General features: G+C 56.7%; 1 protein-coding gene across 5 annotated transcripts; it reads left to right on the top strand.

Moving 5' to 3' along the window:
* Positions 1-898: 898 nt before the first annotated feature.
* Positions 899-13,627, top strand: ZNF362 (zinc finger protein 362). 5 transcript variants are annotated; one of them, XM_030468424.1, is made up of 10 exons: positions 899-962; positions 3,427-3,511; positions 5,547-5,754; positions 8,816-8,879; positions 8,992-9,238; positions 10,176-10,497; positions 10,570-10,794; positions 11,578-11,656; positions 11,793-11,951; positions 13,483-13,627. In XM_030468424.1, exons 4-10 carry the CDS (start codon positions 8,817-8,819, stop codon positions 13,597-13,599), a joined length of 1,212 nt encoding a protein of 403 aa, XP_030324284.1. In that variant the 5' UTR covers positions 899-962; positions 3,427-3,511; positions 5,547-5,754; position 8,816; the 3' UTR covers positions 13,600-13,627. The 5 variants fall into 5 exon arrangements, with proteins under 5 accessions (XP_030324284.1, XP_030324281.1, XP_030324282.1 ...); XM_030468420.1 differs by lacking the exon at positions 5,547-5,754 and adding an exon at positions 3,288-3,317 and having other exon boundaries at positions 938-962; XM_030468421.1 differs by lacking the exon at positions 5,547-5,754 and having other exon boundaries at positions 908-962.
* The last annotated feature ends 2,696 nt before the right edge of the window (positions 13,628-16,323 follow it).

Below are 16,323 nucleotides of genomic sequence, written 5' to 3'. Positions count from 1 at the left end.
TGTGTGTGTGTGAGGGGGTTTGGGGGTCTGAGGAGATTTGAGGGGTCTGAGGAGATTATGAGGGGTTCTGGAGAGATTTGGGGGAGGCAGAGGAGATTTAGGGGGTTTCTGAGGAGATCTGAGGGGTCTGAGGAGGTTTTGGGAGCTCTGAGATTTGGGGGTGTTCTGAGGAGATTTGAGGGGTTTGAGATTTGGAGGAGGCTGAAGAGATTTGGGGGTTCTGAGGAGATTTGAGGGGTCTGAGGAGATTTTAGAGGCTCTGAGATTTGGGGGTGTTCTGAGGAGATTTGGGGGGTCTGAGGAGATTTGGGGGTGTTCTGAGGAGATTTGGGGGAGGCTGAAGAGATTTGAGGGGTCTGAGATTTGAGGGTTCTGAGGAGATCTGGGGTCGTCTGAAGAGATTTGGGGGTTCTGAAGAGATTTGGGGGTGTTCTGAGGAGATTTGGGGGATCTGAGGTGATTTGAGGGTCTGAGGAGATCTGAGGGGTCTGAGGAGATTTGGGGGTGTTCTGAGGAGATTTGGGGGAGGCTGAAGAGATTTGAGAGGTCTGAGATTTGAGGGCTCTGAGGAGATCTGGGGTCGTCTGAAGAGATTTGGGGGTTCTGAGGAGATCTGGGGGATCTGAGGAGCTTTGGGGGCTCTGAGATTTCGCGGGGGGAGTCCAGAGCCCCCGGGGGGGGGGTTGGTGTGGCAGCGTGAGGCGATGGCGGAGGTTGCGAGTCGATGCGGAGGGGTGGTGGCCGTGTCCTTACCCAGGTCCCCGCCGCCCCCCGCGGGTGCCCCCGTCCCCCCCAGCCCCGGTGCCGAGGAGGGGGGGAAGGCGGTGCCGTGGCCGGGCCCGCCGCGTCCCGGGGCTGGGCGGGCGGCGGGGGCGGGCGCGGGGGCGGGCGGCGGTGCGGGGCGCCCATCTTCCTCCGTGCGGCGGAGCCGGCGGGACGCGGCGGGGGCAGCATGGCTGTTGGTATAGGAAGTGTCTTTTTTTTTTTATCTTCCCCCCCACCCCCCTCCTCCTTTTTTTTTTTTTTTTTTTTTTCTTTTTCCTCTTCCTTTCCTTCTTACCCCCCCTTCATCCTTTCCCCCCCCCCCTATATTCATCCCTCCGAAACACCTCAAAACCCCCATTCCCCGTCACCCGGGTAGAGGGGAGGGGGGGTAGAGGGGGGGGGGGCGGCCCCACACTCCCCCTCCCCGCGGTGCGTTTTGGTTTGTTGATTTTTTTTTTTTATTTCAATTTTTTTTCCTTTTTTTCTTTTTTCTTTTTTTTTCCCCATTTTTTTTCCCCCCTTCAACCTCTCCCCCCCCCTTTTCCCTCCTCGCAGATCTGCAGAATATGGCGTCCCCGTCCTAGCGTTTTAAAAATAAGCCGGGGCTGCCATTTTTGTTTTCCTTTTGTCTGCGAATTTTAATAAAACCGTCTGAGAATGTGGGAGAGGCGGCGGATGAAGGGGGGGGGGAGAAGCTCCCGGACGGGCCAACCCCCCCCACCCTTTCCCCAAACCCCCCCCTCTCCATCCCCATCCCCATCCCCGGCCTTTTTGTCTAAAAAAAAAAAAAAAAAAAAAGGCCACCCCCACCCCCCCCCCCTTTCCATCTCCCCTCCCAGGTCGAGGATTTCAACTTCACTTAACGCTAAACTTCGCTTTTTTTCCACCTCTTTTTATTATTATTTGCTTATTTTTACCCCCACCTCCCTTCTTCAGCGGGAAGGAAGAAGGAAAAGCGGAGAGGGGGGGTGGGGGGGGGGAAAGAAAATGGGGGGAAACATCCAGGAAAATCCCCATTTTGCTGGATTTTCTCTTTTTCTCTCCCTCCGGATGGTCTAATGGAAAAGTTAATTGCAGCCGAACGTACCTATTTCTGTGGATGTTGCATGTTTGGGGGGGGGGGGCATTGCATTTTTATTTATTCATGCCTTTTTTCCTTACACAGAGGGTGGCGGAAGAAGCGCGGGGTGGTGGTGATTATTGTTGTTATTATCATTTTTATTCAGTTGTGGGTTTTTCCCCCCCTTTTTTTTTTGTTATCTTTTTTTTTTGTTATTTTTTACCCTTTTTCCCCCCCCTTTTTTTTCCCCCCTTTTTCCCCCTTTTCCCCCCCTTTTTTCCCCTTTTTTCCCCTTTTTTTCCCCCCTTTTTTCCCCTTTTTTTCCCCTTTTTTTCCCCCCTTTTTTCCCCTTTTTTCCCCCTTTTTTCCCCTTTTTTTTCCCCTTTTCCCCCCCCTTTTTTTTTCCCTCCCTTTCCTTTCTCTCTCCGCATTCACCGGTTTTGTCTCCGAAGTGTTCTCGCTGGCTGGGAAGCTCTAATGGGGGAATGTTGGGGGGATTTTTTGGGGTTTTTTTTTTTTTTATTTTTTTTGCATCGCTCTTTGGCAGGAATGCGGCAACCCTTAGCGAGGGACCCAAATTCCCGTGGCGGTGCCTAGAGAGGTCTGTCTGTCTGTCTGTCTGTCCGCCTGGACACGCATATATTTAGCCATCTACTATTTATACATCCATAATCTCCCAGCCACGTCGGGGGGTCTGGGGAGGAGGAGGGGGGGGGGGGGGAGAAAAAGAGCTTAGAGCCGGCATGGCCGAGTCAGCCCAAGACGTGTTTTAACCCAAGAATGATGAATTTTGCTGATTTTCTTTCTTTTTATTCCAGCAAGTAACCCACCAAGGTTGGAGGATGCTCCTTGGGTTGTTTTCTTTTTTATTTCCCCCCCCCCCATCCCCGGCCCCACAACCCTTAGGATGTCAGCTGGGTTTTTTAATCTGGGGAGGATGGAGCGAGCGATAGCGGCTTGGAGCCCGAGGCCTTATTTTGGTTTGGGGTTTCTGTTTTTTTTTTTGTTGGGTTTTGTTTTTATTGGCTTTTTGTTTTTTTTTTTAATGAGATTATAAAGTGATATTTTAGCAGAGAGGCAAAAAAAAAGTTTTTGCTCCCTCCCGGCGTGCAATTTTGCTGAGAGGCGGAGGGTCCGGGGCGAGGGGATGGATTTCAACCCCAATTTTCCAGCCAGCCTCCCCATCCCTCAGCTTTGCAGGCAGCTTGGGGGCGAGCTGGGCTTAAAAAGAAGGAAAAAAACCCCACAACATTGTGGTTGTTTTTTTTTTTATGTTTGTTTTCTTACGGTGTGTTCTTTTTGTTTGGGTTTTTTTTCCCTTTTTTTTTTTTTTTTTTTTTTTGGGGGATTTTTTTTTTGGTTTTTTTTTTTGTTTTGTTTTTCTTTTTTTTTTTTTTTTTTTGTTTTGGTTTTTTTTTTTTTTTTTTTTTTTTGGTGTTGTTGTTGTTCTCTCTGTTTTCAGGAAAAACCCCACGTTGTTCCCACGGGTCGGGTAGGTCGGAACCGCTTCGCTTTTGTTCCTCTGCTCCGGGATCTGTGGCGCCGGGGGCTGGCGGTGGGTTTCGGGGTGTGTGAAGTTGTCCTCCTTGTCCCCCCCTCAGAGAAACGCCCCGCGTGCAGCACCCGGGCTCAGCTAGAGCTGGAGATGGATGCGGATAAGGGGAAGCAACGCCAGTACTCGCAGAGGTGGGCATGCCAGCTTATCCCAGGAAAACAGATCCAAAACCCCCCCCCTCTATTTATATTTCTCCTAAAATTTCTGCTCTGGATGCACCTAATGAGCTGTGTGCTTATGGCAAAAAACATATATATATGCACATAATAATGGAGGGGTTATCATGTGGGTGTGTATATATATATATACATTTATACAGCAGCAGAGGCAGATTTTAGCCCGCCCGGGGGTACTTGGAGGGGGGGGCAGCTGCCCAAACCCCTATGAGGGGAAGGGGCTGGATGTGGTGGCAGAGAGGACCCCGTGCAGGGCATGTGGCTGTGTGAAATCTCCCATTTAAGATCCATCTATTTATACGTGGAAAATATTAATTTTCTTCCTTGACACCCCCCTCCCCCCCCTCTCTTCCTCCTCCTCCTCCTCTTTATTTTTTTTCCCCATAAATGTGGATTTTGGGTCGGCGGGTGCAGTGTCACACTCAGTGCATGTTGGACTCGCTGCGCGCTCGCTGCCTCCTGGGGGTGAACCCCCTGCTCAGCCCCAGTTTCCCCACCCACCACGGGGGTCCCAGTGCCATGTGGGGTCACCCATGGGTGCTCCCCAGACCCCCCCTCTCCCCTCGCTGCCGTGGGGGGCTGGATGCCCCCTGAGATGTCTGTGGGCTCCAGCTTTACCCTGCTGGTCCCTTTTAGGGTGGTGAGGGTATTTGGGAGGTCTGGGGGGGGGCAGGTGACCCCCCCATCACTTGGGGAATGGTGTGTTGGGGGGGACACCACATGTGAACCCCGTGTTTGGCGCGAGTGTCACCCCCCCAGGCGTGGGGTCTCCCTGTCCCCATGTCCCATGGGTGATGGGATGGATGGGGGGTGTTCCCACCCCCAGGATAGGCAGCTGCACCCCATCTTTTGGGAGCCTGGCCTCCCCACTTCCCTCTCCTTCGTCCTCAGAGTGGGGGGGACACAAACCCCATGGTGGTCCCCAGCCTGGCTTTGCCTCCCCTTCAGCTTCACCCCAGTGCTTGGCTCCTCGTTCCTGCGCCTCTGCACCCCCTTCCCCGGGGGGGGGACCCCTGCAGCAGGGTGGGCTTTGCTTCGGGGTCGGTTTTGGGTTGGTTTTGCTGGAAATCTGGAGGAGAAGCAGCAGTGAACGGTCCTTCGGGGGGCGGAAGCTGTGGGGGGGTGTTGAGGGGGACCTGGGGGGGTTTAATTGGTTCCATCTTGGCTGAATTCTTCTGGCGCGCGCGGTCGACTCCCCCTCCCCGAGCGATGGGAGTTTCGGGTCTTGCCCTTCGGTTCTGCTTCCCCGGCCTCTGCCACCTCTGCTTTGGGGTAAATCCTGCCTGGATGAGGGAAAGTCCGGGTGGGGAGGGACTTGGGTGCTCCCAGGATGGAAGTGGGATTTGTGACTGATGCTGCTTCCCTCCCTGGTGGCTCTGGGATGTTTGGGTTGGTTTTTTTTTGTCTGGGGGACGCTCGCTTCCCCCCCCCAAAACTCATCCTGCCCTGCTGGCACCTGGGGGAAGGCAGAGAGGCTGTGGCCTCGTGTTTTGGGGGGAAACTGAGGCACGGTGGAGGGCAGAGCCAAGTTCTGCCCTTGCTCAGCCATCAGAGGTGGCAGGGAGGTGGCCACACCGGTGTCACCATCGCCTGTGATGAGGGGGGTGACACGTCCCGTGGTGGCAAAGGCGTGTTGGGGTTTAGGTGAGGGGGGACACACAAGAAGGGGACCTCCCCCCGCTTGGCTCTCGCCCGCTGTCGGCATTCCTGCTCTCGCCGCTTGGCATGGGGAAAAAAGGGGGGGGAAATCTCTGCCCCGATGCTGTCACCAGGACCCTCGGGGACAGGTGGGGGACCCCGAGGGCTCCGCTGCTCGCTCGGTCCCGTTTCGGCCGCTCCGACCGCCGCTCCGTTCACCCCCAAACCCTTCCCGGCTCCCCCCTTGGCTGGGTGCTCGGTCGCTCGCCCTCCATCCGTAGGGTTTGCCCCGGGAGTTTTCCCTCTTTTTTCTCCCGTGCAAAAAGAAATCTCTTGTTTCTTTTTATTTCAGCGAAGGCGAGACAGAGAGGGCTGCCAAGGTAGAGGCGTTCCCTAGAGAACTGTAGCTTGACTTAGCGGCAGTGGGGTAGGAAGTTGGAAGGCTCTCTAGTGAGCTCGTGCCCCCCACCCGTGTGCCATCATCTACCTCCCATCACTCTGGAGCCTCATCGACACGTCTCCCCAGGCAGCTGCGGCCACCTGGCTTCTGAGGCCAGCCTGTGAGTACCAAACCCACCACCACCACCACCACCACCACCGCCGGGACACCACCACCACCACCACCGCCGACCCCCTCGCTGCCGCCACCGCCGCACGCCCCTTACACCCCCCACCCCCCCTCTTCCTCCTCACCATCCCCACCCCTTTCGCCCTGGCTTGATGGCTTCTCCTGCTCTCTTCCTCCCTCCCTCCCCAGGTGGGGGGGTGAGGAGTTTTGTGGCTTTTTTGTTGTTTTTTTTTTAATTTTTTTGGTTTTAGGGTCGCCCAACATGCTGACGCTTTCCCATCCCCCTACAGCCAGCGCTGGGGGTTCAGACCCCTTTTTGGGGGCTCTGTGCATCTTCCTGCTTGCTCTGCCCACAGCTCTCTCCTCCATGGTGCTTTTTGTACCCCCGGGACAGCCTTTGGTGGCCCTTTGGCAAGAGTTGGCCAAATCTGGTGCCTGTGGAGGATGCTGGGGGTTCTCCCACCCCTCATCCCACCGCAGAACCCTGTCCCTGGGGGGATTTCTCTTTCCCTAGCCCAATATTGGAGGGCACAGAGAACCCTAAGGCACCCCCATCACCCTGAACAGCCAGGGGGGAGATGGCTGCACCATTCCCAGTCCTTCATCATTTCCATTTTAATGGATTTTCTCCTTTTTTTTTTTTTTTTTTTTTTCCTTTCCTCTGCTGCATGTCAGCTTCCATTTTTCATAGTTAGCTGAGAATATAGAAAAAAAAGAAAAAGGGAGTTTTTAGGTCTTTTTTTTTCCCTTTCCATCTGCTTTATATCCCATCCCTCTCCCTCCCCCAGCCATCCTTCCGAGCCCGGGCAGAGGGGGGGGAAGCTGCTCCCTCCCCTCCCGCACGATTTACAACGTTAAATCGGGACAGGAACAGGGATTATTTTATTTATTTCTTTTTTTATTATTATTTTGGCACGCCGACCGTTTTCTTTCCTCTTTATTCCGGGCAAGTTCATCAACCTCTGAGCATGCTGGCTTCATAAATAATTCTTAAATCATGTAATAAGACCTCCTGGGGGCGGAGGCAAAGGGGGGGTGGGGGGAAACGCAGGCGACGTTTTGTCCTTTTCTCCCCCCAAAATTCCCCTTGGTGGTTTTGCACCTTGGTGTCATCTCCTGGTGATGGTTTGGTGGCAGTGGTGGCTCTGGTGGAGCCTGGCACGCCGTTGGGACAGGGAGAAGGATGGATGGATGGATGGATGGATAGACAGACAGGAAGGACGGAGGTCGTGGGGCACCTGCTGTGCTGGGGGAGCAGCTCCAAAAAGATCCCTTTTCTCATCATAATTCCAGCTTCCTGTTTTCCCACGCCAGCCCAGCTGGTGGGGTTGATGCTGGGGTGCTGGGATGCATCGGGGGGGGACCCAGACCCCCCCTGCCTGTTCCTGTCACCCAGCCTGAGCCCTGTTCCCCCTCGTGCCGTCATCCCCCATCCCGAGCGTGCTGGTGTATCCATACATAGCCAGGGGGGCTTCGTATAGAATGTGCCAAAAAACCCCAAAAAACCCAATGTTTTTTGGGGGGGAAGATGTAGAGGATGCAAAGCAACCCGCCGGTGTGGGGGGGTGCATGTGGGGAAAGGTTTCACAGCCCCCAGGTGGGCAGGTGTGGTGCAGAGTGGGACCCCCAAGCCTGCCCACCCCCCCTGAGAGGTGGTGGTGGGGGGAAATAGGGGTGGGAAAACATTTGTTCCTGAGGATATTGCGAGAATCCGGGTCTGGTTTTGCTTGAAAAAGCTGAAATTTGGTGGCTGGGCAGCTGTTGGGGGGGGTGTGTGTCATGGTTTGGGGAAGGGAAGGGGAATTGCTGGCAATTTTCCTGGTGTCCGGGTGGGCTGGTTGGGGTGGGCTGCACAAAATGGCTCCCGTTCCTCAGCACTGCCTCCAAAACCTTCCAAAACACCCCAAAAACGTGCCTGGTCCCGTGCTGCTGCCTGTGGGGGGGGGTTGGGGGGTTCCCTCCTCTCTGCTTCAGTTTCATCCCCCCCCAAAAGTGAACCCAGAGGGGTCCTCTGCCTGTGACTCTTCTTCATGCTTTGGGGGAGTGGTGGGTCCTGGGGGGAGCAGAACCCCCTGTGCTGGGTGCTGCCCCCACAACCTGCAGGGAGCAGGGAGTCTGCCTTCAACCCAGGGGCAGGGAGGAGGAAGAGGGGGGAAGGAGGAAGAGGAAGGCTCATGGCCCCATCCCCACCTTGGGGGGGTTTGTTTTTGGGAGCAGGGATGCTCCCAGCTGGCATCAGAGTGGAGGAGCTGCCCCCCCAGCAAACACCAAACATCATCTCCCAGTCCTCACCTGGGGCTCTCTGTGCCTCAGTTTCCCCAGAAATCCCACCCACCCACCCCCAGAGCTTTTGGGGACGTTCTGGTCTCCTTGTCCCAGGCTCCTTGGGGACATCTCCATGTCCCTGCAGTCAGTCCCTCACCCCCTGAGTGGGGTGTCCCAGGGTGGGGATGCTGTGCCAGGGTGTTTCCTCGCTCTCTCTCTTCCCTCTCCAATGTTTCCTATCAGTCAAAAATGGATTTGGAGTGGATTTTCCTGCTGTGTTTGTGCCTCCTGCCCCCCCTGCAGATGGGGGCTTCCTGCTGAGGCCGTGGGTTGCGTCGCTTGGGGTTTGGGAAGGGGGGGATTTTGGTTTTGGGAAGGTGGGATTCAGCCAGGGTTGGGTTGGGTTGGATGTGCCGCCATCACGCTCGCCCTCATTGCTACCTCAGTCCCTCCTGAAGATACCAGAGGAGCAATGTGGGTCTCTCCAGACCTTGGGAGGTCTTGGGGAGGGGGGGGTGTCCCTAAATTTCCACACACCCCCATTGCCAAGTTACCTCCTGGGGTACTTGCTGGTGTTTTGGGGTCTCGGGGGTGCTCGGTGTCCCCGTGCCCCTGCAGGAACTTCCAGCTGAGGAGATGCTCAGGAGGTTCCCCAGCCCTGCCTGCTCCCTGCCTGCCCCTGTTGCTTTTTTTGAGGGGGGGGGAGGAGGGAAGGGGATGAAAGGGTGGGGAGGGTCCATATGGTGGTTGGTGACACCCCATAACCTGTCCCCCCCTTTTCCCCACAGGATGGCGGAGCCTCGCTTCAACAACCCCTACTTCTGGCCACCCCCCCCCACCATGCCCAGCCAGGTAGGACCCCCCCCCACGGGGAGTTTGGGGAGGGGGGAGGACAGACAGACACAGGGAGGGGATAAGTGGGGGTCTCACCTCTTTAATTTCTTCTCCTTCCCCCACTCCCCAGCTGGACAACCTGGTCCTGATCAACAAAATCAAGGAGCAGTTGATGGCAGAGAAGATCCGACCCCCCCACTTGCCCCCCACCTCCGTGGCCTCCCAGCAGCCCCTCCTGGTGCCCCCCTCCCCTGCTGAGAGCAGCCAGTCCATCATGTCCCTCCCCAAACTGCAGCAGGTCCCAGGACTACACCCCCAAGCTGTCCCCCAACCTGATGTGGCCCTGCACGCCCGGCCGGCCACCAGCACTGTCACAGGTACAGGGACAGGGACACGGGACAGGGACACAGGGACAGGGGGGAGCTGGGCAGAGGTGGACAGCATGGAGTTCAAGTAAGGACAAACACAGAGTCCTGCATCTGGGGAGGAACAACCCCAGGCATCAGGACAGGTTTGGGGATGTCCTGCTGGAAAGCAGCTCCATGGAGAAAGCCCTTGGAGTCCTGGTGGACAGGGAATTCTCCAGGGGTGTCCTGGGGGCATCAGGAAAAGTGTGTCCAGCAGGGCCAGGGAGGTTATGCTCCCCCTCTGCTCTGCCCTGATGAGACCACAGCTGGAATACTGGGTCCAGTTTGGGGCTCCCCAGTTGCAGAGAGACAGGGAGCTACTGGAGAGTCCCAGAGAGAGCTGTGAGGGTGCTGAAGGGACTTGAGCATCTCTGTGTGGAGAGAGACTGAGAGCCCTGGGGCTGTTCAGCCTTGAGGAGAGAAGGCTGAGAGGGGATCTGCTGAATGTCCATCAATAGCTGAGGGGTGGGGGGCAAGAGGAAGGGGACAATCTCTGTTCTGGGGTGCCCAGGACAAGGAATAATGGGTTGGAGCTGGAACATGGGAAGTTCCACCTCAACCTGAGGAGAAACTTCTGGAGTGTGAGGCTGAGGGAGCCCTGGCCCAGGCTGCCCAGAGAGGTTGTGGAGTCTCCTTCTCTGGAGCCTTTCCAACCCCCCTGGATGTGTTCTGTGTGCCCTGCCCTGGGGGATCCTGCTGGGGCAGGGGGGTTGGGCTGGGGGATCTCCAGAGCTCCCTTCCAACACTGAACATTCCGTGATTCTGGGTACCACCAGAGCAACCCCCAACACATTTTTGGGGAGAAATCCCCCTTAGTTGGGATGCTGTTAGGAGAGAAGCAGAAGAAGGGGAAGGGGGGGGGGAATTGCCCATGACCATTACCTCCCCTTCCTCTTTTCCCCCCCAGGGCTGGGGTTGGCTTCCCGCGCGCCTGCAGTCAGCACCTCGGAATCCAGCACGGGGACTGGGACCACCACCCCCTCCACCCCCACCTCCACCAGCCAGAGCCGCCTCATCGCCTCCTCGCCCACCCTAATCTCAGGAATCACCAGCCCCCCCCTCCTCGACTCCATAAAGACAATCCAGGGCCACGGTTTGCTGGGGGCACCCAAGGCCGAGCGCGGGCGGAAGAAAATCAAAGCGGAAAATCCTTCGGGCCCCCCGGTCCTGGTGGTGCCCTACCCCATCCTGGCCTCGGGGGAGACGGCCAAAGAGGGCAAAACCTACAGGTAGGACCCCAACAACCGCTTTGGGAAGGGGTGTGGATGGAGCTGAGGTGACCCTGGGCTGTCCCTCTCCAGGTGTAAGGTCTGCCCCTTGACGTTCTTCACCAAGTCGGAGATGCAGATCCACTCCAAGTCGCACACAGAGGCCAAGCCCCACAAGTGCCCCCATTGCTCCAAATCCTTTGCCAACGCCTCCTACCTGGCCCAGCACCTCCGCATCCACCTGGGGGTCAAACCCTACCACTGCTCCTACTGCGAGAAGTCCTTCCGCCAGCTGTCCCACCTCCAGCAGCACACCAGGTGAGGGGGGATGGCCCCGGGGGGATAGGGGGGCAGCTGGGAAGCTGGGCAGGTCCCTCAGCATCATCTTCGTGGGGGGGGTCTGCCCAGCATCTCCTGTGTCCTGCCCCTCATCCCCACCACCTTCATCGACCCCCCCACACTCAGCATCTCCACCACCTTCACTGGTGGCCCCACCATCATCCCCACTGACATCGTGGCCACTGTGCTCATCTGCCCCCACCACACCCAGCATCTCCACCACCTTTAGCCACCCTGCCATGATCAATCCACCTCATTGCTGCCACTGCCTTCTTCATCCCCACCACACTCATCTGTCCCCATCATGCTCATCCTTCCCACTGCCTCCATCATCCCCACCACACTCAGCATCTCCACCATCTTCACTGACCCCACCACATTGATCATCTCCCACCTTCATGGTCCCCACCATGCTCATCTCCACCATTTTAACTGTCTCCAAGCTGCTCATCACCTCCACCACCTTCCTCATCTCCACCACCTTCCCCATCTCCACCACCTTCCCCATCTCCACCACCTTCCTCATCTCCATGACATCCACCATCTTCCTCATCTCCAACACCATCCTCATCTCCACCACGTCCACCACCTTCCCCATCTCCAAACCTCTTGACCTTCATCCCCAAGTCCCCCCACCCCATTACCTCACTGGGCACCTTGCCCTTCATCTGCCTCCCACCTCCCCGTGGCCTCTCCAGCGAGGTGTTTGGCTGTGGGTGACAGTCCCCTGATGTTCTCCTGATGTTCTTCACCCCCTTCCAGAATCCACACCGGTGACAGACCCTACAAGTGCCCACACCCTGGCTGTGAAAAGGCCTTCACGCAACTCTCCAACCTCCAGGTCAGTGGTGGCCCTGGGAGGGGGGAGAGGAGCCCCAAAACCCCCCCCTCGGGGGGGTTTTGGGGCTCCTCTCCCCCCTCCCGGGGCAGGGAGGAGACCAGTTTGGTGGCTGTAACCACCCCCACCACCATTCCAGTCCCACCAGCGCCAGCACAACAAGGACAAACCCTACAAGTGCCCCAACTGCTACCGGGCTTACACCGACTCAGCCTCCCTGCAGATCCACCTCTCTGCTCATGCCATCAAACACGCCAAGGCCTACTGCTGCAGCATGTGTGGCCGTGCCTATACCTCGGTGAGCTGGGGACACCTCCCCAAAAATCCTCCCTGAGCTCCCCCACCCAAGGGAAAAACAGCCCTGAGATCCACTGCCCCCCCAAAATCCCCTCTTAGATCAACTGTCCTAAAAAACCAAACCAAAACAACCCCAGATCCAGCAGCCCAAAAACCTGAGATCCATCACCCCAACCCCCCTGAGATCCATCACCCCAGGAATGCTCCCTGCTATCCACCATCCCAAAGACCCCCAAGATATCCCAACCCCGCTGAGATCCACCATCCCAAAGACCCCCAAGATATCCCAACCCCGCTGAGATCCACCATCCCAAAGAACCCCAAGAGCCCCCAAAGCCCCCTGAGATCCACCACCCCAAGAAACCTGACAGATATGCACCATCCCAAAGAACCCCAAGATACCCAACCCCTGAGATCCACCATCCCAAGAAACCTCTTTGAGATCCACTACCCCAGGAATCCCCTCTGAGATCACCATCCCAAGAAACCTCCCTGAAATCCACCCCCCAAAGACCCCCAGGAGCCCCCAAAGCCCCCTGAGATCCACCACCCCAAGAAACCTGACAGATATGCACCATCCCAAAGAACCCCAAGATACCCAACCCCTGAGATCCACCATCCCAAGAAACCTCTTTGAGATCCACTACCCCAGGAATCCCCTCTGAGATCACCATCCCAAGAAACCTCCCTGAAATCCACCCCTCAAAGACCCCCAGGAGCCCCCAAAGCCCCCGGAGATCCACCACCCCAGGAATCCTCCCTGAAATCCACCATCCCAAAGACCCCCAAGATATCCCAACCCCCAAGATCCACCATCCCAAGAAACTTCCTTGAGATCCACCATCCCAAAGAGCCCCAAGAGCTCCCAAAGCCCCCTGAGATCCACCACCCCAGGAATCCTCCCCGAGATCACTGCCCCAAGAAACTTCCTTGAGATTCACCATCCTAAAGAGCCCCAAGATATCCCAACCCCTGAGATCCACCCCCCCCAAGACCCCCAAGAGCCCCCAACCCCCTGAGATCCACCACCCCAGGAATGCTCCCTGAGATCCTCCATCCCAAAGAGCCCCAAGAGCCCCCAAAGCCCCCTGAGATCCACCACCCCAAGAAACCTGAGATCCTCCATCCCAAGAATCCTCCCAGATATACACCATCCCAGAAACCTCTTTGAGATCCACCATCCCGAAGCCCCCCAAGATACCCCAACCCCCCTGAGATCCACCATCCCAAGAAGCCTCTTTGAGATCCACCACCCCAGGAATCTTCCTTGAGATCCACCATCCCAAAGAACCCCAAGATACCCAACCCCTGAGATCCACCCCTCAAGCCCCCCAAGATATCCCAACCCCCCCTGAGATCCACCACCCCAGGAACGCTCCCTGAGATCCTCCATCCCAAAGAGCCCCAAGAGCCCCCAAAGCCCCCGGAGATCCACCATCCCAAGAAACCTCCTTGAAATCCACCCCCCAAAGACCCCCCAACCCCCCCAGAGCCCCCAATCCCCCCCCCCTGACCCCCATGTCCATGTCCAGGAGACCTATCTGATGAAGCACATGTCCAAACACACGGTGGTTGAGCACCTGGTCAGCCAACACTCCCCGCAGCGGACGGAATCTCCGGGCATCCCCGTACGGATCTCCCTCATCTAACCAGGACCACCCTCACCAGCAGCAAAAGGGGGGGGGGGGGTTTTGGGGGGGGGCTGGGAGGGGGGGGCAGGAACCACAGAGGGTGGGACCACCCCCCCCTGTCCCTTCTGAAGAAGGAGAAACCCCCACTTTGCCCCCCTTCCCCCCCCCCAAGGTTTGGTGCCATCCAAAGACGGTTTCAGAGCACTTTGAATCTCTGCAGTTTGGGGTGATTTTGGGGGGGGGGGGGGGAATGGTGTGAGGAGGAAAAGGGGGGGTAGGGGGGGCTTTTTCTCTCATGCTTCCCCCCCCCCCAACCTGACACTCCCTCCCTGCCCCAATTTTTGGATACAAATATATATATAAATATTTATTGGCCAAGAACTTGGTGCTGCTAAAACCACCCAAATCCCACCCAAAACTCACCCGGGGGGTGGAGAGGAGACAACACAAGGGTGTGAGGGGGGGGGGGGGTGTTAAACCCCATACCCCCCCCCCCCCCAACCCCTCCAGGACTCATGGCTACCCCCCCCCCCTTAATTTTTTATTATTTTAGGGGGTGATTTTTTCATTTTAAGAACCCACCCCCCCACCCCATGATGTCCCCCCCAAAATCTCCTCTGGGTGAGGGAAGGGGGGGGTTTGGCTGTACATAAAACCAAGGGTGGGGGGGTCGTGTGTGCCCCCCCTCCAGCACCACAACAACTCCAGAACCCCCCCCCCCAAAAAAACCAACAAAACCAAACCCTTTCTATTCCTCTTTTTCAGTTCCATTTTTGGATATTAACTCTTATTTTTTTATACACTTTTTAAGCCTTAATCTGCCTTTTTTTTTTTTTTTTTTAGGGTTTTTTCTTTCATCATGTCCCCCCCCCCCTCGGGGTGTTTATTTACCACCTTTATTAATTTCCCCCCCCTTTTATTATTTTTTTTTCCCCCTTTTTTCCCCCCCCTCAGCCCTCCCCCATCTCGATGTTGTATGATATATATTGTAACCTTTTTTGTCAGCATGTTAATACCGTGTAAATACACCTCCCCCCCCCTTTACCCCCCCCCCCATTTTGGGGCTTTTTAAATTTCTTTGGAGCAATCCAAACCCCCCCCCCCACTTGAAGCTAGGTCCCACCTTAGTAAAAAAGAGGGAAAAAAGGAAAAAAAAAGGAGAAAAATTGAGAAAAAAATAGAAAAAAAAATAAAAAGCCTTTTTTTTTTTTTTTTTTTTTTTACCCCCCCCCCCCCTCTCCTCGCTGTCTTGCATTGTGGGTGATGGAGAAGCTGGGGGGGGGGACACAAAAAGAAGTGGAAATCCCCTCCTCCCCAAGTGCCCCCCCCAGCCCTGGCACCCGCTGCCAAAAAGAGAATAAAACCAGAACAAAAACCACCAGAATGAATCCAGATTTGGGGTGTTTTGGGGTTTTTTTGTGTGTTTGTTGGGAAAGGGTTAAAAAAACCCAAAAAATTAAGGGGGGGAGGGGGCAGCTCGAGGACCTTTTGGTGGTCCTGGAAGAGGGGGTGTCCCCAAGAGGGGGAGGTGGCAGCAGAGCACCCCCAGAGGTCCCCAGGGTCTTGGGGGGGTTTGGTGGCCTTGGGTGGGGGGCAGGAGTGACCCATTGGTGCTGGGCCAGCAGGCATGGGGACAGCTGTGTGGTCACCAGCTCTGGGGACACCATCACAAGGACACTGTGGCCCCCAGCTGAACGTGTCACCATGGTGGCACCAGCACTAGGGACACCATCACCTCCATGGCCACCAGCTCTGGGGACACCTGAGCATGGACTCCAGGGACCTCTCCCTGTGGCCACCAGGTCCAGGGACACCTCCCAGACACGGCCACCACCTCTGGGGACATGTCACCATCACTGTGGCCACATCAGCTTGAGGGAGGTGTCCCCAACACGGGTGCCAGCAGCAGGGACACCTCCTCCCAGCCACCAGCTCCAAGGATTTGTCACCATTCCAGTAGTCAGGGGACACCCATGGCCACCAGTTTGAAGGACATGTGGCCACCACACCAGGGACACCTCCCCACTGCCATCACCTCCAGGGAGATCTCATCACAAGGATTTGTCACAAGTGCCACCAGCTCACCATCTCTAGGGCCACCTCACCATGGCCACCAGCTCAGGGGAGCCCTTGCCACTGGGATCAAAGGATTTGTCACCACTATCAGGGACCCCTCAGCAACCTCGGGGGGGCTTTGGGGACACCTCCCCACCATGGCCACCAGCTCTGGGGACACCATCACCCCCATGGCCACCACCTCTGGGGACATGTCACCATCACTGTGGCCACATCAGCTTGAGGGAGGTGTCCCCAACACGGGTGCCAGCAGCAGGGACACCTCCTCCCAGCCACCAGCTCCAAGGATTTGTCACCATTCCAGTAGTCAGGGGACACCCATGGCCACCGGTTTGAAGGACATGTGGCCACCACACCAGGGACACCTCCCCACTGCCATCACCTCCAGGGAGATCTCATCAGAAGGATCTTGTCACAAGAGCCACCAGCTCACCAGGACACCATCTCTAGGGATACCTCACCATGGCCACCAGCTCTGGGGACACCATCACCACAGGGGGTGTCCCCACCTCACACACTTCAGGACCCCAAGTTCTGGGATTTCAGGCTTCCCCTTCACCATCTCATGAGTGGGCACAAGGGGAACCCCCCAAACACCTGGGGGGGGGCAGTGGGGACACCCCCAGGGTGCCCCTGACACCACCCTGTCCCCTCACCCACCACCCT

Source organism: Calypte anna, unplaced genomic scaffold, assembly GCF_003957555.1.
Source record: "Calypte anna isolate BGI_N300 unplaced genomic scaffold, bCalAnn1_v1.p scaffold_108_arrow_ctg1, whole genome shotgun sequence".
Classification (NCBI taxonomy): domain Eukaryota; kingdom Metazoa; phylum Chordata; class Aves; order Apodiformes; family Trochilidae; genus Calypte; species Calypte anna.
The sequence above is the reverse complement of the archived record's forward strand: the minus strand, read 5'-3'. Positions and strand labels throughout refer to the sequence as shown.